This window comes from Mastigoproctus giganteus, chromosome 13 (genome assembly GCF_048544385.1).
Source record: "Mastigoproctus giganteus isolate SK-2022 chromosome 13, ASM4854438v1, whole genome shotgun sequence".
NCBI lineage: Eukaryota > Metazoa > Arthropoda > Arachnida > Uropygi > Thelyphonidae > Mastigoproctus > Mastigoproctus giganteus.
This window is the reverse complement of record NC_143587.1, coordinates 96728644-96747164: the sequence shown is the minus strand read 5'-3', so window position 1 is coordinate 96747164 and position 18521 is coordinate 96728644. Positions and strand designations below refer to the sequence as shown.

Sequence of the window (18521 nt, the reverse complement as noted above, 5' to 3'; positions counted from 1 at the left end):
CGAGTGCTGCATAAGCATTTAGGGAAATTCCGACTTATGTAGAGTTCCGTGGTACGCAACCCTCTTGTGAGTATGGGCTCGGCACACCCAAGGTCCTGAGCTGGATATCACCATTCTTCTCTTTCTTGGTGATTCCCTTCTACTTCTCTCTCTCAGGGTAACTCAGGATTTTTTTTTTTTTTTGGTGGTGCAGCATAAGCTCAGGTTTACTTGCACCATGTAGCTAACAATAATAATAAGTCAGGGAGTGGCTGTATTAACACTTCATTGGATTGTATAAGCATACAAATCACCTCACCTCAAAAAAAAAAAAAAAAAAAAAAAAAAAAAGCATTAATGCTTTTTTTTTTTTTTTTTTAACCATATGTATAAAAACTTGAAGGTAAAGTTTTACCATTTCAACATGTATTACAGTGCTTTGGCATGTATTCTAGTCCTCATAAACAATGTATAATTTATTTTCTTTGAAAATAAATTTTTATTTATATAGTAAACTCTGTAAAATCCAGCACATTTTACAAAAAATTCATTATTTTAGAATCCAGAAATATTAAGAAAGTAATTCAGCACTCAAATCAACAACTGCATTTGTTTTTAAAAATCTATGCAAAAAAAGGATGACATTTCTCTTATAAGATGGTGTCTTGTCCTTTAATCTGTGGGCAGTAGGATTTAAACTGCATAGATAATGATCTTAATTCTCACAGAAGGAAAAAAAAACCTTTCATTTGCAAAGACTTTCCCTAGTATTGCACTACTTTCGAAGAGGTAATCTAGCAAACAGTTAACTGGCCATTCGTTTAAAAGCTGAGACTGCCGTGACAGCCTGTTACAGGACTAACTAATTCCTCATCAGATAGCAAGTGGTCTCTAGTGACAACATACAGACAAAAGTTCAATGAAATTAGGCATGTGAAATCAGAATTTTCCAAGTTGTAATAAAGCTATCTGTTTTATCCAGTGTTTTGAGTAGAGTGCCTCCTACCTGACGAAGGACCAGCTACTTCTGAAATTGGCTATCATAGTATTATTTCATCTTTTAAACAAGTGGCCAATTAACCCCTTGGCAAGGGCATCTGTTTGATAGTACAATATCAGAGCAACTTGCTAAGAAGATAAGCTGGTTCTGCAGTGAGAATTAAGGCCACTGAATTATCTATTCAACTTAAATTTTGCTGGCAGCAAAAATATAAAAAAACAAGGTGGTACTACAAACATTTTATAAATTCTCTAAGGCCATGTGTTTTAACTATATCATAACTCTAAATTTCTGTCTTTTAGTGCTGTCTTTTTTTCAGTAAATTTTGTAACTTAGTGTGAACTATTCTTGCAATTGCAGCCGTATAACTGATACAGCACTTGCACATGCTAGTGACCAGTTTAACATAACAATCTCTCCATAAACAGCAAACTTACTAACCTGCTGAAACATTAGATTTTAATTCCACACAAACAAGATTTTTATTTTATCTATCTTTTTTTGCTATTATAATATATACCCTAGTTCCCACTCTGTACTAATGTTACAAAAGAAGAGGTCCAGTAAGCAGCAACCTTGACAAAAACAAAACAGCAATCATTGCCATTATGTGTAATAAACTTACAGTGCATTAATAAAACCATATAATATCGGTGTAGATACACCATAGTTAACCCATAAAATTAAACTGCATACGTAGTGTGAAGGCTTCATTTTAATTATATCTCATATTGTGGCTACCTTCACAACGAGAAACCAGATACGAAGTATCCTTCGAATAGAGTACTACTCTATTCGAAGAGTTACTCTACTAGAAGAGTAACAGTACTCTTCTAGAAGAGAAAAGTACTGTTATTTATTCTCAGTGGGCACCACTGAAAAAATTAAAATAAAACTAAAAAGTCGTGTAAACTGATAAAGATTGCACATACCCCATTATTTTATCATATTCTCCTATGCAAAAGTGTCTTTCTCTGCAGCTCATTCATTCGTATTCTGTCTGATACCATACTAGGCATGCATATAAAACTGACATTACAGTACATGAAGGTATTTACTGCAACTTTTTTATTGTTTGTTTGTTCACATTTAGCAAATTGAAGTGTTATTTACATTTTAACCACTAACACCATCTTTCAGTCATTATGTGCGTTTACAAACGTAAATAAGTTCAGTTATTAGTACTTAATAATCACTGAATATGTGCTTCTCCAAAACTACACACCATATTAAGTATAACACTTCTAAAATCCAGAAAACTGTGAAAGCCAGCACCTCTCAATCCACAAGAGTGCCAGATTTTAAAATTTATCGAACTAGTTTTTAATAAACTTCAAATACTTTATTAATCTTCATTCCTTTCTAAAATTGAGAGAGAGTATCATCCCTGAGCAATATCATATGCATTCCACTGGAAATGATAACCTCAAAATAAAGTATGCTTTTTTTTTTTTTGATGGCTAACTGAAAAATTATGGCAAACTAATATCAGGTATTTTATCACAGCTGTATTCATTAGAGAAATTAAGAAAAAATTCACAAATTTCTAAAAATTGATTTGAATGTAGTTTTAGTTATTTTTGAAAAAAAATAAAAAAAAAGACACAGAAAAACTGTTTTTGCAAAAATGGAGAAACTATGGTAAAAACTCTAGTACGATGGCAAGGCACACGAGTCAAATCAAGTAAAAAAGACAGTCTTTGTCATAAATTCAAAAAGTTGGCAGCTATTATGTAAGCCATTTTAATTGTGTCATTGAATATTTTTAATATTCTTCTAGTGATCTATGAGAGTCAGTTCACAAATTAAAGGCCGCTTTGGCCACAAAAGTATAAAGTTAACAGAAAGTTGATTAATATCATTTATTAAACTAACACTGGAAAGCACGTATATTTTTATGATTATTCTTTGTATCCACCTTGTTTATCAATAAATTTTCTTTCAACTCATGCACCGTGGTAAAAGGATGGACCCTGCTATGGAAGCCAGGCAATCAGTCTTTTTTTCCTTGAAGATATCTCTTCATATGTCCAAATAGAAAAAAAAAATTGGATGTAATCAAGTCTAGACATGCAGGATGAAGTAAACTCTCTCTCTCTAGGTAAGCAGTTTTCATCTGAGTCATATGGGTCATATCTGAGTCGTGTAGCCTAGAATTATCAGTGTAATGTGATTTTGTATCCTGTTAAAGCCTCTTTTTTTTTTTTTTTTTTTTTTTTATAGCCCTATTAAGCTTATCAAGTGTTTGGCAATATGTTTCTTATTTACAGATTGACTTTTCTCTAAAAAAACAAAAATCAACCAAAACTTGGGTTTCTATACCAAAACACTGTAGCCATATTTTTTGTGATGATCAGGCAATTTGAGGTTGTCACTGGAGGTGATGGATGCATCTATTCCATAGAGTTGCATTTAGAATAAAGGTCATAATGGAAGATCTAGGTCTCATAATCTATTATTAAACCTTTAAAAAATCTCCTCAAAAGTAACTGCTGCACTCCTGAAAGAGATTTTGCGATATCTCCTGTTTGGAGAACTTGATTTCTCTTTAACAGCTTGGATATCCATTATCCATTTTCAGCATACTTTCCCATTACGTGATGTGTCAGGTTATGGGAAAATATGCTGAAAATGAACACTTTGCATCACTGCATATGTGATTATTGTCCTTGAATTATTTTACCCAAAATTTAAATTTTCTTCAATGCATACAAACTCTATTCTTCTGCTACTTGGCTGGTCACAACGTCAGTGATGACTCTTAAAACATGCAAGCCATTTATGAACATTTTGTTTATATCACCTCAATTTTTCACAAATCCAACTGAATTTTCTCCTGATTTGAAGAGGAATTCTAACTTGACTACTGGCAGAAACCTTTTGTGTCTTAATATCTATACCAGCAATATATAAAACTTCATCAGGCTAACTCAACTGCAAAAAATTTTGTTACCCATGAGCATTACTTACGGACCAACTCTTGTAAATACAATATTTTAAAGAGAAGGATATGAATAAGTAACTATATACTTACAATGCTCAAATAATATAAAAATATGGTCTAATTTTGGATGTTCAGGAACAAATAACCTACCCATAACATCACATTTATGAGAAAATAATTCCCTATATGTCAAGTCTCCACAGAACAAATTAGGAATGTAAATCGAGGGGCGACTGTATTTATTACTCAACTTATATATAATATATATATAGTTCAAGTATATAATTTTATATAATTTTGATATAGTTCAAATAAAAAGAAAAAAACTCACACCAACTCCCATCTGTTAGCAGAAAACAGCAAATGGATTGCATGGTCATCAAGCTCTTCTTTGTTCTGCAGATACTTGTTAATCATTTCTCCAATAGGTGTGCTACGATCTAAAGGTAATATATTTCACTTAATACGCCAACATACAAAAAACTGAATAAATCTGCAATGCATTTTTAATAAATTTAAGTAACAGAAGGGTATTATATTTCATTCACTTTGATTAAATTAACTGCATTCTTTTCTTTTTCTGTGAGTAATAGAAGTGAAAAGTAAATATCTCTTACTAATTAATTGATAATTTATATACAGCAATACCCCGCATAGCACTGATAATTGGTATCGAAACTGTTCCGTGTTGATTGAAGTATAATTATAATGGGTTTTAAACGAATGCATACCAGAGAAACAGTCTATAAACAAATTATAATAAATCTATAAACAATTTGCACCTGATAGCCAATTAAAAGGATTTGAAATAAAAAATACTGCAAAAATTTTATTAACGAAAAGTAACATCATGAGAGATGAGAAAAAAGCTTTATTGTTTATTTGGGTATTTCAAAAATGAAGTTTGGTGAAGTCATCTCTTCTTTTTCTCGGTATACAAGTCTTTGTAGCATTGAATCCCATCTTATAAAATTTGCCGTATCTGGATGCTACATCCAACATTTGGATTTCCATTCACAATTGCCTCACAGGCAATGTCAAGCCCCAAAAACCTTGCTTAAATTCTTCTGTTGAAAATTCTTTTGGTGCCATTTCAGTGCTATCCACTTCAGAATTGTTTTCCTCTTCTTCATATGCAATTTTCTTATCAATTTCAAGGAGAGTTGCATCATCTAAGTTATTTGCATGTGAGTCAATGCAGTCATGTACATTGGCAGTGTCCAAAGTTTCGAATCCCAAGTCTTTTTCGATCTTCACAATGTCTTCGGCAATTGTCTGAACTCGCGATTCAAAACCAATGAAATCATTTGCCAAATGGAGCAAAACATGCTGCCAAACATAACGCATGTTGTTGGCAATGATTTCTAACCAAGACGCAGATATATTTTCGATCGTATTTAGAGGGGTAAAAAATAAATTGTGAAATGAAAAGTTTGAAAAGCTATCATGTCGTCTCGTCAGGATGGAATTTAGAAGTGTTGCCACTGACTGCCTGAGGGGACTACTGTCATATGTGCAGCATATATTATTATTATTATAATTAGTGTATGGTGCAAGGAAGCCTGAGGCTTTTGCTGCACCAGCCACAAAAAAAAAAAAAAAAAAAAAAATTGAGTTACCCCTGAGAGAGAGAGAGAGAGAGAGAGAGAGAAAGAGAGAAAGAGAGAGAGAGAGAAAGAGAGAGAGAGAGAAAGAGAGAGAGAGAATGATGATATCCAGCTCAGGACCCTGGGTGTGCCAAGCCTATACAACCAGATGTGATGAGCCCCTGGGGATGAGACAATACAGTTGGCATCGCAGCATATATGTAGAGTACATGTCTAGGCTACTGAATGAGTTTTAATATATATAGTAAATTTTATACTTAAATTTAATTGAAAACAGTGTTATAGTAAAACCCATGCTGTTTTAAGCCGTGCTAAGCAAGGTATTGCTGTGTGTATATATATATATATTATATATTACATATAATGTAACATATAATATTATATATTAATATATAAAAATAATTGTTTTCCCATACCTCACAACATAATATTCATTCAACATTTTGTAACACTACTTATTTCTTCTCATATTTTAATAACAATTGAAAGATGACACATATATTTCATGTTTTTGCCATGATCAATATAACAAGAAAAAAAACTAATTATTCCTGGTTCAGTAAAAACTTCATATACAGTATTCAGTTAACTGATTTAAAAAAAAAAGAGGAGCTCATCAAAAAACAACCACTTCATGTGTACAAACTGAGACCATATAATTCCTGTGCATCCACCATATTGCCCATTCATTCCTCCAATCAGCACATGAAACAAACAATATCCAGTACTTCAGCTACAATATACAGTATAAGGATAGCCTATGTGATGTGTGTGAAAAAAATATTTTGATGGATTTCTATTTTGCCAATTTTAATGAAATTTGAGATGGCTTGACAAATCTTTCTATAAGACCGAAATATAAAATTTCACAAAAATCCATACATTGGGAGTTGGGTTATGATATATGATGAACAAAGATAGGGTGAAACAATAGGCACTATATACATATACATGAATGCACTGAAAACAGCAATACATATGCAAAAAGGGGGTATAAAAAATATGCCACTCAAGATTTAGAAAAGTTTACATCCTGAAAAATATCAAAATAATTTTTTTTATCAAAAGCTTTGAAGCAAAGAACAAACTGACAAAGAATCACGAAAATTTGCAACTTAAGACAATGACACTGCAGCTACTGCAACAAAAGTACTTGCCTATAGAGAATAAAATATTACAGACCATGCATGTGGGCTTGAGGTGATTATCCCGTTATACAAGGCAATTGTCAGGCCACACCTAGAGTACTGTGTACAGGTCTGGAGGCCTCATTTTATTAAGGATGTAGAGTTGCTAAAGTGAGTACAAAGAAGGGCAACAAGATTGGCGAGGGGAACAAAGGGATGCTCTTACCATGAAAGGCTTAAGTTCTGCAAATTGCAGTGTCTGGAGAGTAGGCACCTGCGAGGTGATCTGATTGATGTGTATAAGGCTTGGAATGGGTTCAGCAAGCTGAATGCTGATGGGATTCTTCCTCTTGCTCAGACTAAGAACCTGAGGGGGCACAGTTTCAAATTGAGGAAAGATAGTTGTAGAATAGATGTGTGGAAATTTGATTTTAGCCAGCAGGTAGTTGATTGTTGGAACAGGCTTCCATCTTTTGTTGTGGAATCTAATAGCATAAATAAATTTAAGGCTGAGCTGAACGGGCATTTGGACGAATGGAGAGGTGAAATGGGAGGGTTTTTTTTTTTTTTTTTTTGGCTGATGCTGCATAAGCTTGCTTTCTTGCATCGCAAGCCTCTACAAATACTAATACTAATATAGTGTCATAAAAAGTCAATTTTTTTATTTTTGATAAAAAGGAAATAAGATTTTTTGAAGATGAGGGAATAAGGGAGGGGGAAGTTAAACTGCGACTCATCTACTACTACTATCTCAGTATAAAACACCAACCAGCACAGAATATCCAAAAGGATGTTTTCTGCCACTAATTAAATACGTACCAAAATTAGATCCAATTTAAACAATAACACTATTGAGTTTCTTAAGAACTCACTTTATTCAGACAGGTAGTGTGGATGCTTATTCTTTTGTTTTTAGAATAACTGTGTTTAATAATTTTTGCTAGAATATTTATTATAATTAAAGTTTGATTTAAAATGTGAACTCAAGTAATTACTTGTTTTTTCCTTATTTTATTGCACCTAATTGTCATCAAAATTTATTGCAAAAAATGTTTTTTTTTGGAATACCAGTATCCCAGTTTCGTAAATTAAAAATACCGAAATACTGGTATTAAGATTTTGAACAGTATTGTGAGCCCTAGTTATCATGTCTTCAAGCTATGTCCAGCACAAGTCCATTCCAGTTCTTTAATTTTTGATAAGAATATCCTTTACTTGATTTTGCTGCCTAACCACGTGTTTCTCTTATCCAAAGGTCTGATTCCTAATATAATTTGTTCCATTCTTTGCTGTGTAGTTTCAGCTTCTCTTTCATTTTGGCGAGTACCCAAGTTTCAATTCCATAGGTGGTGGAGTATACATTGGTTCATTATTTTACGTTTCAGACAATTTGGGATATTGCTTCTCGGTATGCAACTATATTTCCTGAATGCTATCCATCTGAAATTTATTCTTCTCTTGACTTCCAGCCATTTATCATTATTACAACTAATGACTTGTCCAAGATAAGTATATGAATCTACTATTTCAATTTCTGCCCCATCAATGATTATATCCCTTCCTGATGCATACTTGTTCATCATTACTTTTGTTTTATATTCGTCTTTAGCCCGAAATGCTTACTTACTGCATAACTGATTAAGATTTTCCTCTAATTCTTCATTTGTGGCTTATGATCACAATGTTATCTGCAAATTGTAAATGGTTCAGGTACTCTCCATTCACATTGACTCCTTTCTACAACAAGTGCAATCTTCTGAACGCTTCTTCAATGGCAGCATTAAACAATTTCTGAGATGTTGTGTCTCCTTGTCAAACTCCTTTCTCAATTTTAAATTTGCTACTGTCTTTGTCTAGTCTATAAAAGGAGGTAGTGTTCTCATATATTTTCTTCAAAATCATAATGTTTGGGATGTCTATTGTCTATGCCTTGTCTTTCCAGTGCCCGAAACATTGCCTTATGCTGTATGGAGTCAAATGTCTTTTCATAATTCACAAATGCTTGGCATAATGGTGTTTTATATTCATTTGCTTTCTGCAACCATCCTTCCTCAACTTGAATTTAAGCCCCCTCATGTGCATAAACTCAGCAAGTGGAAGAATACCACTAATATTCAGCTTACTCAATCAATCAATTCAAGGCTTTATCCACCTCAATCAGATCTCCCCACAGGTGCTTTAGTCTTCAGATGCTGCAATCTGCAGAACTGAAGCCTTTCTAGAAAACAGCACCCTTTTGTTCCCTTCAACAATCTGGTTGCCAATCTCTGCACCTGTTCTAGCAGATCCACATCTTTCCTAAAGTGAAGTCTCCAGCCTATATACAGTACTCAAGATGCCGCCTAACCATGGCCTTATACAAAGGGATAATCACCTCCTTATCTCTTAAATCAAAGTTTCTGTACATCATTGATAAAATCCCATGAGCTGTCCAGGCAGAATGTCTGCACTGCTCAGAGAATTTTATATCTGACTGCACAATTACACCAGTTTTTTATCTCCACTACCCTGAATGTAGTACCACATAGTTGATAAGTTACTCTGAGGTTACTGCCACCCATGTGCAGTACTTTGCATTTGTCAATGTTAAACTTCCATTGCCACTTCTCAGCCCATCTGCCCAACTTTTCTAGATTTTTTTTTTTTTTTTTATGTAAACCCCAAACACAAGAAGTATTAGAACCTATAGTATTTAGTACCGTGCTTCGGTTGGAGGTTGAAAAGACGAAAGAAGATATTTGTTGACATTGGACTTGAACTTCTGTAGACTGTAATTTTCAGGAAATACGTATGAAGGAAGGTTGTTCCAGAAAACGGCAGTTGAATTAATAAACAAGGAAGATGAAAAGTTGGTTCTGTGAGTTTGAAGTTGGACAGTAAATGGATGTTGGCTGGTGGCGGCACGTGTTCAGATTGTTTTGAAAGAGAGAGGTGGGAATTATAGAAGCCAATTCAGAAGAACAGTGCACATGGAAATATCTGTAGAAGAGGCATGCAGCAGACACAGTACATCTATGAAACAGAGAATGGGGAGACTTTGTTAGAGATGAGTCATTAATCAACTTAACTGCCCTTTTCTGAATGGAATCAAGAAGCCTGAGAGAGGTTTTGGGGGCCCCACTCCAGATGTGGGAACAATATTCCATGGTAGGGCGGATTTGCGATTTATACAGGATGAGCAGCTGTTTGGAAGAAAAGTAATGCCTAGAGCGAAAGAGAAAACCAAGTTTTTTAGATGCAGAGGAAACAATATTTGTAATGTGCTTGTGCCAAGAGAGATTAGAGGTTAGGGTAATCCCCAAAACAGATATATCATTTTGCCCAGAAATTGGAGTGTCACCAAAGATAAGCATAGGAGCAGAAGAATCCTTTTTGCGAGATATAAGACAAGACAGAGTTTTAGAAGGATTGAAATTAACTAATTGTCTTTGCCCCACTGGAGAATTACCTGGAGATCGGCATTTAAGGAATTGGTAGCAAATATTTGAGAAGTTGAAGTTGATTGGGCAAGGTTTCTCAAAATGGAAAAAGTGGAATGCAATGTGCTATCATCGGTAAAACCATGGATAGGATTTCCGATGAATGGAAGAAGGTCATTAATATACAAGAGAAAAAGAGTGGGGGAAAGAACTGAATCTTGGGGGACACCGTCATTAGTGGAGAAGTTAGAAGACAGAGAGCCATCTACCATCATCCTCAGTAAGCGATCAGAGAGAAAACTGGATAACCAATTACAAAAAACAGTTGACAAACCATAAGATGGAAGCTTGTTTAGAAGGCCTTTACGCCAAACACGATTGAAAGTCATTGAGATGTCAAGAGCAACTGCTTGTGTTTCACCGAAACACAAGCAGTTGCTAAAGCAAGTTTTTCCATTGAATTAGTCAATAAATGAGTAACATAAGCCAGATTATATCACCAGTGGATCGACACTGACGGAATCCATACTGGCAATCATTGCTCAGAAGGAAGATTTCTGGGTAGTTTAAGAGTTGGCGGTTAATTGATTTCTCCATTACTTTAGAAAGAGTAGAAGTAATTGCAAGGGACGATAATTAGATGGGAGGGATTTGTCACTCTTTTTAGGAACTGGCTGGATATGAGTAAATTTCCAGGCAGAAGGAAAAACACCTTTGGAATAAGAAAGTGAAAAAAGGCAGCAAAAAACAGGAGTAATTTCAGAGGCACAGGTTTTAAAAAAGTGGAGAAATACCATTGGGACCTGGAGCTTTCTTAGCATCAAGATCTGCTGCTTAGCATCAAGGAGTCTGCTGACGAGGCTACTAGAGACGGTCGTGTTCCAAGCCGCTAAGTGGATTTTTCTTATTTATTGATTTGAAATTATTGTTTTTCTAAAACTTTTGATTTAAATTTAGTAGTATAACATTATTTTGTGATTTTCTGATTAACTTGGTGTAATTATTCTTTACTCGGCCTTGTAATTGCATAAAGTTATCGGTAAAGGTTTCCACGTGTTTCAACTCCGGTACCGTTCGTAATTTTCCCGCCATTGTGATACGATAGTTGTATGCCGTACTAGATAGCGTTAGATGAACTTCGTTAGGAGTTAAATTGTACGTTTAAATAAATACATATAACGACTTAGATTACAAACGTAATATAATTAATTATATTTAACATAATTAATAACATAACATAATTAATTAATAAATTAATAGAATCATGACTCAGACCAGAGCAGCAAAGCAAAAGGCTCAAGCTAATGGAAGCGCTGTGGCTCAGAGCAGAACTGAGGGGGGCAGTTGTCCTCTGACTCACAGCCTTATAAAATGCACTGTTTGCTTGATGTTTGCAGAGCAATCAGGTACGGGACATGATACTGCCAAGGGGGATGTCTTTGTGTGTGCGCGATGCAAGGAGTGTATCGATATCAGGCAACAACTCTGCGTTCTTGTGGGCCTATATGAGAGCTTGAAGGACAGGGTGGATGCCCTTGAAGAAACTAAATTGAGGGGCCCATCAAGCTCTCAGCTGCCCACATCAACGCCAGAGCTTGCACTTGGGCATCGCGTGACACAGAGACAACCCCCAAGGCAGAATGCGCTGGTCCCGAAGGAACTAGTAGTTGTTGGTGACTCTATTGTCAGGGAAACGGGGAACATGCTTTGTAAAAAAGATAGGTGGAACAGGACCAGGGTATGTCTGCCAGGGGCAAAAGTTGATGACGTTGTAGAGCGAATATCATCTTTTAAGGGCACAAAAGGTGATATAGTTGTACACGTTGGCACTAACGATATTAAGAGTAGGAGACCGGCAGAATTACTTAACAAGTACAGGTCACTGTTGAACAAAAGCCGAGAATTAGGGTTGAATTTGAAAGTGTCTGCAATTCTGCCCAGACACGATAGGAGGGAGTATATGATGAGAGCCTTGTCGATCAATTTGGCCCTGGAAAGATTGTGCAAGGCTCAAGGGGTAGAATTTTTTTCAGCCTGGACTGTACTTGTTAACAGGAGAGATTGCTTCTACAGGGAGGGGATACACTTAAATAGAAAGGGTGCAAGAATATTTGCTGATGCTATCGAGGCAGTGTTAGGTGGGTCGGAAAACTGCTAGCTTGGGGGGGGAGACAAAGACCAATAGATTGACAGTAGCCACTGGCAGAGGTGAAAGAGATTCTTGCACTGCTTCTATTAGAATGAGCAGAAGCCTGAAAAACAAGATGCATGGTATTTCAGAGACTGCTGGGAGCCATTGCGGTACAAGTAAACACATGGGTTGTGTTAGGGTAGCTAAGAATAGAAACAGGTGCAGGTATACTTGCGTGTACACCAATGCTAGGAGTTTAGTAAATAAATTTGATGAATTTGAGGTATTGCTCAAAACATCAAAGGCAGATATTGTTGGGATATCAGAGACGTGGTGTCACACAGATATAAGGGATGCAGAAATGCAATTTGGGGAGTACAACGTCTACAGAAAGGATAGACAGGATAGGAAGGGGGGAGGGGTTATGCTATTAGTTAAGAAACACATAAAAACCAAGGAAGTGAAGCCAGTCGACATCGCTGGACAGTGTAGTGTTGAGTCAGTTTGGTGTGACATAAACATTGGGAGATCAAAATTGAGAGTAGGAGTGTGCTATAGGCCTAATGACTCTGATGAGTATAATAAGGAACTGTACAGGGAAATAGAGTGGGCCAGTAAATCAGAGAGTCTTATAATGGGAGATTTTAATTTCCCAGATATTGACTGGAATTTGGGGGCTGGTTACTCACACACTATCAGGGCTTTTGTGGATTTATTGGATGATTGTTTTCTACATCAGCATGTTCGGGAGGCAAATAGGGAGTAATACTCTTGATTTGATTATCAGCAGTGATTCTTCATGCATTAAGAATCTGCAGATAAATGAACCACTAGGTGGCAGTGATCACAGTGTGCTGAAGTGGGATTTACTGAAAGAGGTAACTACCATTAGGGGTAAAGGGAAGGGTTATTGCTTCCGTAAAGGCGACTATGATGGACTGAGACAGTATTTAAATTCTATACAGTGGGACCAACTGATGATGTTACCAACAGCAAATTCAAAATGGGAAGCATTCAAAGAACTTATCTTGGAAGCTACTAGGCTTTACATACCAACTAAGAAATATTGTTCAAGGTTTAGGCCAAAATGGATGTCAGATGAACTAATGAGGCATATGGCAGAGAAGAAAAATGCATGGGATACTTACAAATTAACACATGACACAGAAGCCTATGATAGATACAAGTTGATATGCAACCAAGTTACAAAGGAGGTTAGGCAGGCGAAGGCAGATTACGAGAAATCCTTGGCAAGGGATGCAAAGAAAAACAGCAAAGAGTTCTTTACTTATGTAAACTCTAGAAGGAAGGGGATGAATCAGATTGGTCCACTTGATATTGATGGGTCAACTGTTGATGATCCTGCTCAGGTAGCTAACAAACTAAATGAATATTTTGCATCGACATTCACACCTGAGGAGTTATTCAGCAAGGGGAATGCCAGAGGTGTATTCAACTCTAGCAGTAAGCTACAGAATCTTGAAATAACTGGGAGTAAAGTGGAGGAGAAACTGTTGAAGATAAACACAAGAAAGGCACCCGGGGTGGATGGGATCTATCCAGTTATATTAAAGGAGGCAGCAAAGGAAGTAAGCAAACCCTTAGCCATAATTATGAGAGCTTCCTTGGACTCAGGGGAGGTACCCATAGACTGGAAATGTGCAAATGTGACCCCAATTCACAAAGGAGGATCAAAGGCTGACACAAGTAATTATAGACCTGTGAGCCTAACTTCTGTTCCAGGAAAAGTAATGGAGGCACTGGTTAAAGAAGCACTGCAGGATCATTTAGACAAGACTTCAGTTAAAGCTCAGACACAGCATGGTTTTGTTAAGGGGAAGTCTTGCCTGACCAACTTGATTGGATACTATGATGCAGTCACAAAAGAACTGGATGCAGGGAATAACTTTGATATTATATACTTGGATCTTAGAAAGGCTTTTGATACTGTTGCACATGGAAGACTGCTACACAAATTGGAGCAGTGTGACATTGGAGGCAAATTGCTGCTATGGATAAAGGGGTGATTGAGGGGGAGAAGACAGAGAGTGGTAATCAATGGACACTGCTCATCGTGGACTAATGTTATTAGTGGAGTCCCTCAGGGCTCAGTGTTGGGTCCATTATTGTTTTCTGTATTTATAAATGATATTGATGATGGTATATCAAGCTTAATGTCCAAGTTTGCAGATGATACAAAGGTTGGCAGGGTTGTCAAGGACACTACTGACACTATGCTGCTGCAACAGGATCTGGAAAGGTTGAGCAGATGGGCTGAGAGGTGGCAAATGAAGTTTAACATTGACAAATGTAAACTACTACACATGGGAAAAAGCAACCCCAGAGCAACGTATCAACTCTGTGGTACTACACTGACAGTGGTAGAGAATGAAAGGGACTTGGGGGTGATTGTGCAGGCAGATATGAAGTTCTCTGAGCAGTGCAGACGGGCTGCAAGAGTAGCTCATGGAGTATTGTCAATGATATACAGGAATTTTTCCAGCAGGGATAAGGAGGTGATTATCCCATTGTATAAGGCAATGGTCAGGCCACACCTTTAGTACTGTATACATGTCTGGATGCCTTATTTTAAGAAGGATGTAGAGCTGCTGGAACGAGTACAGAGAAGGGCAACAAGATTAGTGAATGGAACAAAGGGGTGCTCTTACGAAGAAAGGCTTAAAATTTTGCAAATTACAGTGTCTGGAGACTAGGCACCAGCGAGGTGATCTGATAGAGGTGTATAAAGCCTTGAATGGTTTAAGCATGCTCAATGCTGATGGGATTCTTCCTCTAGCTCAGAAAAATCACCTGAGAGGGCATAAATTCAAATTGAGGAAAGACAGATGTAGGATAGACATGCGGAAATTTGCCTTTAGCCAGCGGGTGGTTGGTTGGTGGAACAGACTGCCATCCCTTGTGGTGGAGGTTGATAGCCTAAATAAGTTTAAGGCTCAGCTGGACAGGTATTTTGAACGAACAGAGGGGTGAAGTGGAAGTGGGTTTTTTTTTTTTTTTTTGGCTGATGCTGCATAAGCTTGCTTTCTTGCATCAAATGCCTCTACTAATGCTAATGCTAAAGATTCTTCAAATTCGTTCCGACATCCTTTTGACGGAAGACCACAGGAAGCATTGAATGGAACATGTTGGGAATAGTGGGAGATGTTTTACCAAGATCATTAATACACGAGTTGGAAGAAAAATGGGATGCTAGCAGGTCAGCTTTATCCTTGGCTGAAGTGACAACAGAACCATCTGGTATGGACAGAGGTGGGAGCAGAGATGGGCAAAAGTTGTGGCCAATAGCTTTGGCAAGAGAACAGAATGCTCGGCTACCGTTAGGTCAAGAAGCAAGTTTACTACTCTTAGCCTGTTCAAACTCTAGTTTGGACTGATTAATAACTGCTTTACAATTGTTGCGAGCTTTGGTGTAGGCAGAAAATGAAACTGAAGAATTAGAAACAAGCCAATTATGATATGCAACATTCTTCTCTTGAACAGCCTTAGCACATTTATTGGAAAACCAAAGTTTAGATAAAGGAGTTCAAACGTTGAACTCCTTTATCTAAATTCTAAATTTTAGATAAAATTTTAATTCTAAATTCTAAATCTTTATCTAAATTTTAAGTGGAGTTCAAACGTTGACATCAGAAGTTTTGAAACAGTAATCCGACCAAGGAAAAGAAATTGCACAGGCCATCCCATTTTGCATTCTTGTAATGGCAAACAATATTACGTTGGAAATAGCCATGAGATAAAGGCTCCATTGAAGAAGAGACCACCAAGTTGTGATCTGAGGTGCCTAAAGGACCTCTCACTTTGACCGTGTACTTAGAAGAAGAGACAATCATCAAGTTGTGATCTGGGGTGCCTAAAGGACCTCTCACTTTGACCATGTACTTAGAAGGGTTGTTTGTGAGAAAAAGATCAAGCATGTTGGCTGAATGGTTAGGTTTGTCCGTTATTCTTGTAGGTAAATGAACAATCTGTGCAAGGCCATTAGTAATTGCAAAAGCCTCAGCATCTCGACCAGCTAGGTCGGTGTGACTAGAAAACAGAAGCCTGCTGGAGTTGTGAACATTAAAATCACCAAGGAAAATTACCTCACTGTTAGGAAAGTTCGACTGGAGAAAGTCAAGTTGCAAAGAGAGGAAGTCAAAGAGCTCCAAGTGATTAGTGGATTTGGGAGAACGGTAGAGACAACAGATAAATTTGACACAATGAGGTATAGAGATTTTAAGCCAGAGAAGATCGAAAAGAGGAGATTCCAAATTACCAAGTCTCTGACAGGGAATATCAGAACGGACATATGCACAAGTACTACCTTTGAGGCAAAAGGAATCATACAGCGAATAATTTGGGCAACTGAGATGAGCAGTAGTTGAATGAACCGATAACTGAGATTCTGTCAGAAAAAGCATGTGGGATTTGGCAGACTGCAAGTGGAAATGGACATCGTTGAGATTAGAATTGAGACCACATATATTTGTGAAATGAATTAGTGTTTGGGAAGTTTAGATCTTTTCGCAGATAAGCTTACTCTATTAGTTTGACAATTCATGTATATTCAATAGTAAGAAAAAGTGGGTGGGACATCCTGTATGAAGTAATGATATTTTTGGATATGGCGTACACATGGTAAGAATATACCCAGATTCTTGACATAACATGGCCTCAACAATGCCTCCAGCATACACACTACTTGGACTCCCTCCAATCACTATCTGGCAGAGTAGAGGTAGTAAGATTATACACTAGCTGATCCGGAAGCCTCCTAGAGAGTTATCAATAGGTTCAGTCTGGTGTACTAACTAGTGGCCGACCTGCGAACACCGTTTTAGAGCTGTGCCCTCGAAATGTAAGGCAGTTTGGATCTTGCCATGGTGTTCATCATAACCTCAAAGGTCATCAATCATACTGCATGATGGAAGAGATGGGGATGGGTTGACCAGAATCTTTTTGCAACAGCTCACCCTGATGTCTGTTATTAACCACCCTGCCAAACTTTGTATCATCTGCAAATATAGACATTGATAAATATTGAAAACAACAGTGGATTCAGAACTGAACCATGGGGAAGTCCACTAATAACATTAGTCCAAGAAGAGCAGTGCCCATTGATAACCACTCTGTCTTCTTCCACTTAACTATCTCTTTATCCTGAGCAGTAACTTGCCCGTAACGCCACATTGCTCTAGTTTGTACATTAGTCTTTTATTTGCAACAGAGGATAAGCCTTTCCGAAATCCAAGTATACAATGTCAAAATTATTTTTTTGCATCCAGGTCCTTGGTCACTACATCATAGTAACCTATCAGATTGGTTAGACAAGACTAACCCATGACAAATCCATGTTGTGATTACAGTATAATTGCATGCCTGTCCAAATAGTCCTGCATTACTTATTTCAGCAGTGATTCCATTATTTACCTGGAACAGATGTTAATTTAACAGCTCTGTAATTACTAATGTCACCTTTGATCTCCCTTTATGAATTGGGGATATATTCGCAGATCTCCAGTCCATAGGGACCTCCCCCGAAGCCAAGGAAGCTCTCCCAATTATGGCTAAAGTTTTGTTGTTATTTGGTTTTTAGGAGCATTAGCAACTAAGGTCATATTGCTCCGGGATATGCGGTGGTCATTCCCTGACCTTTCCGCATCCTCCGTATTTGGTGGCGATGGGCTCGAACCCCGGTCTAATCAAGAAGCGTGTACTATGCACTGCTGCTCCTTCCCACCTGGCTACGGAGGCGCTGCTAAAGGTTTGCTTACCTCCTTTGCTGCCTCCCTTAATATAATTGGATACATTCCATTCTGCTGCAGGTACCTTTATTTTATGTCCATTCTCAGCAATTTCTCCTCCATTTTCCTTTCAGTTATCACAAAGTCATTTAGCCCCTCATTAGAGTTTGATAAACTTCTGACATCCCCCTCCCTAGAGAATTCCTCATGTGTGAATGTAGATACAAAATACCTATTCAATTTGTCTGCAACCTGAGCAGGGTCATCAACAGTTAACCCATAGATATCAAGTGGCCCAATATGATTCAACCCCTTCTTTCTACTGTTAATATAAACATAGAAGTCTGCTGTTTTTCTTAGCATTCTTTGCCAGAGACTTTCATAATCTGCCTTAACTTGTCTAACCTCCTTTGCAACTTCCAGACTAATTTATATGCATCCCATGCACTTTTCTTCTCTGCCACATGTCTCAACAGTTTATTTGATATCCATTTACGTCTAAGCCTTCAACAGTATTCCTTTGTTGGTATGAAAAGCCTAGTAACTTCTTAGATTACTTCCCTGAATACT

The 18521-nt window shown here is 37.1% G+C and overlaps 1 protein-coding gene across 1 annotated transcript in view; it reads right to left on the bottom strand.

Moving 5' to 3' along the window:
• The window catches only part of LOC150076272 (thymidylate kinase), a 119823-nt gene that overhangs the window by 70521 nt on the left and 30781 nt on the right, over positions 1 to 18521 (bottom strand). The window contains exon 3 of the mRNA XM_090387464.1: positions 4255 to 4363. Coding sequence (XP_090243590.1) covers positions 4255 to 4363 — 109 coding nt within the window. The remainder of the gene's footprint in view (positions 1 to 4254; positions 4364 to 18521) is intronic.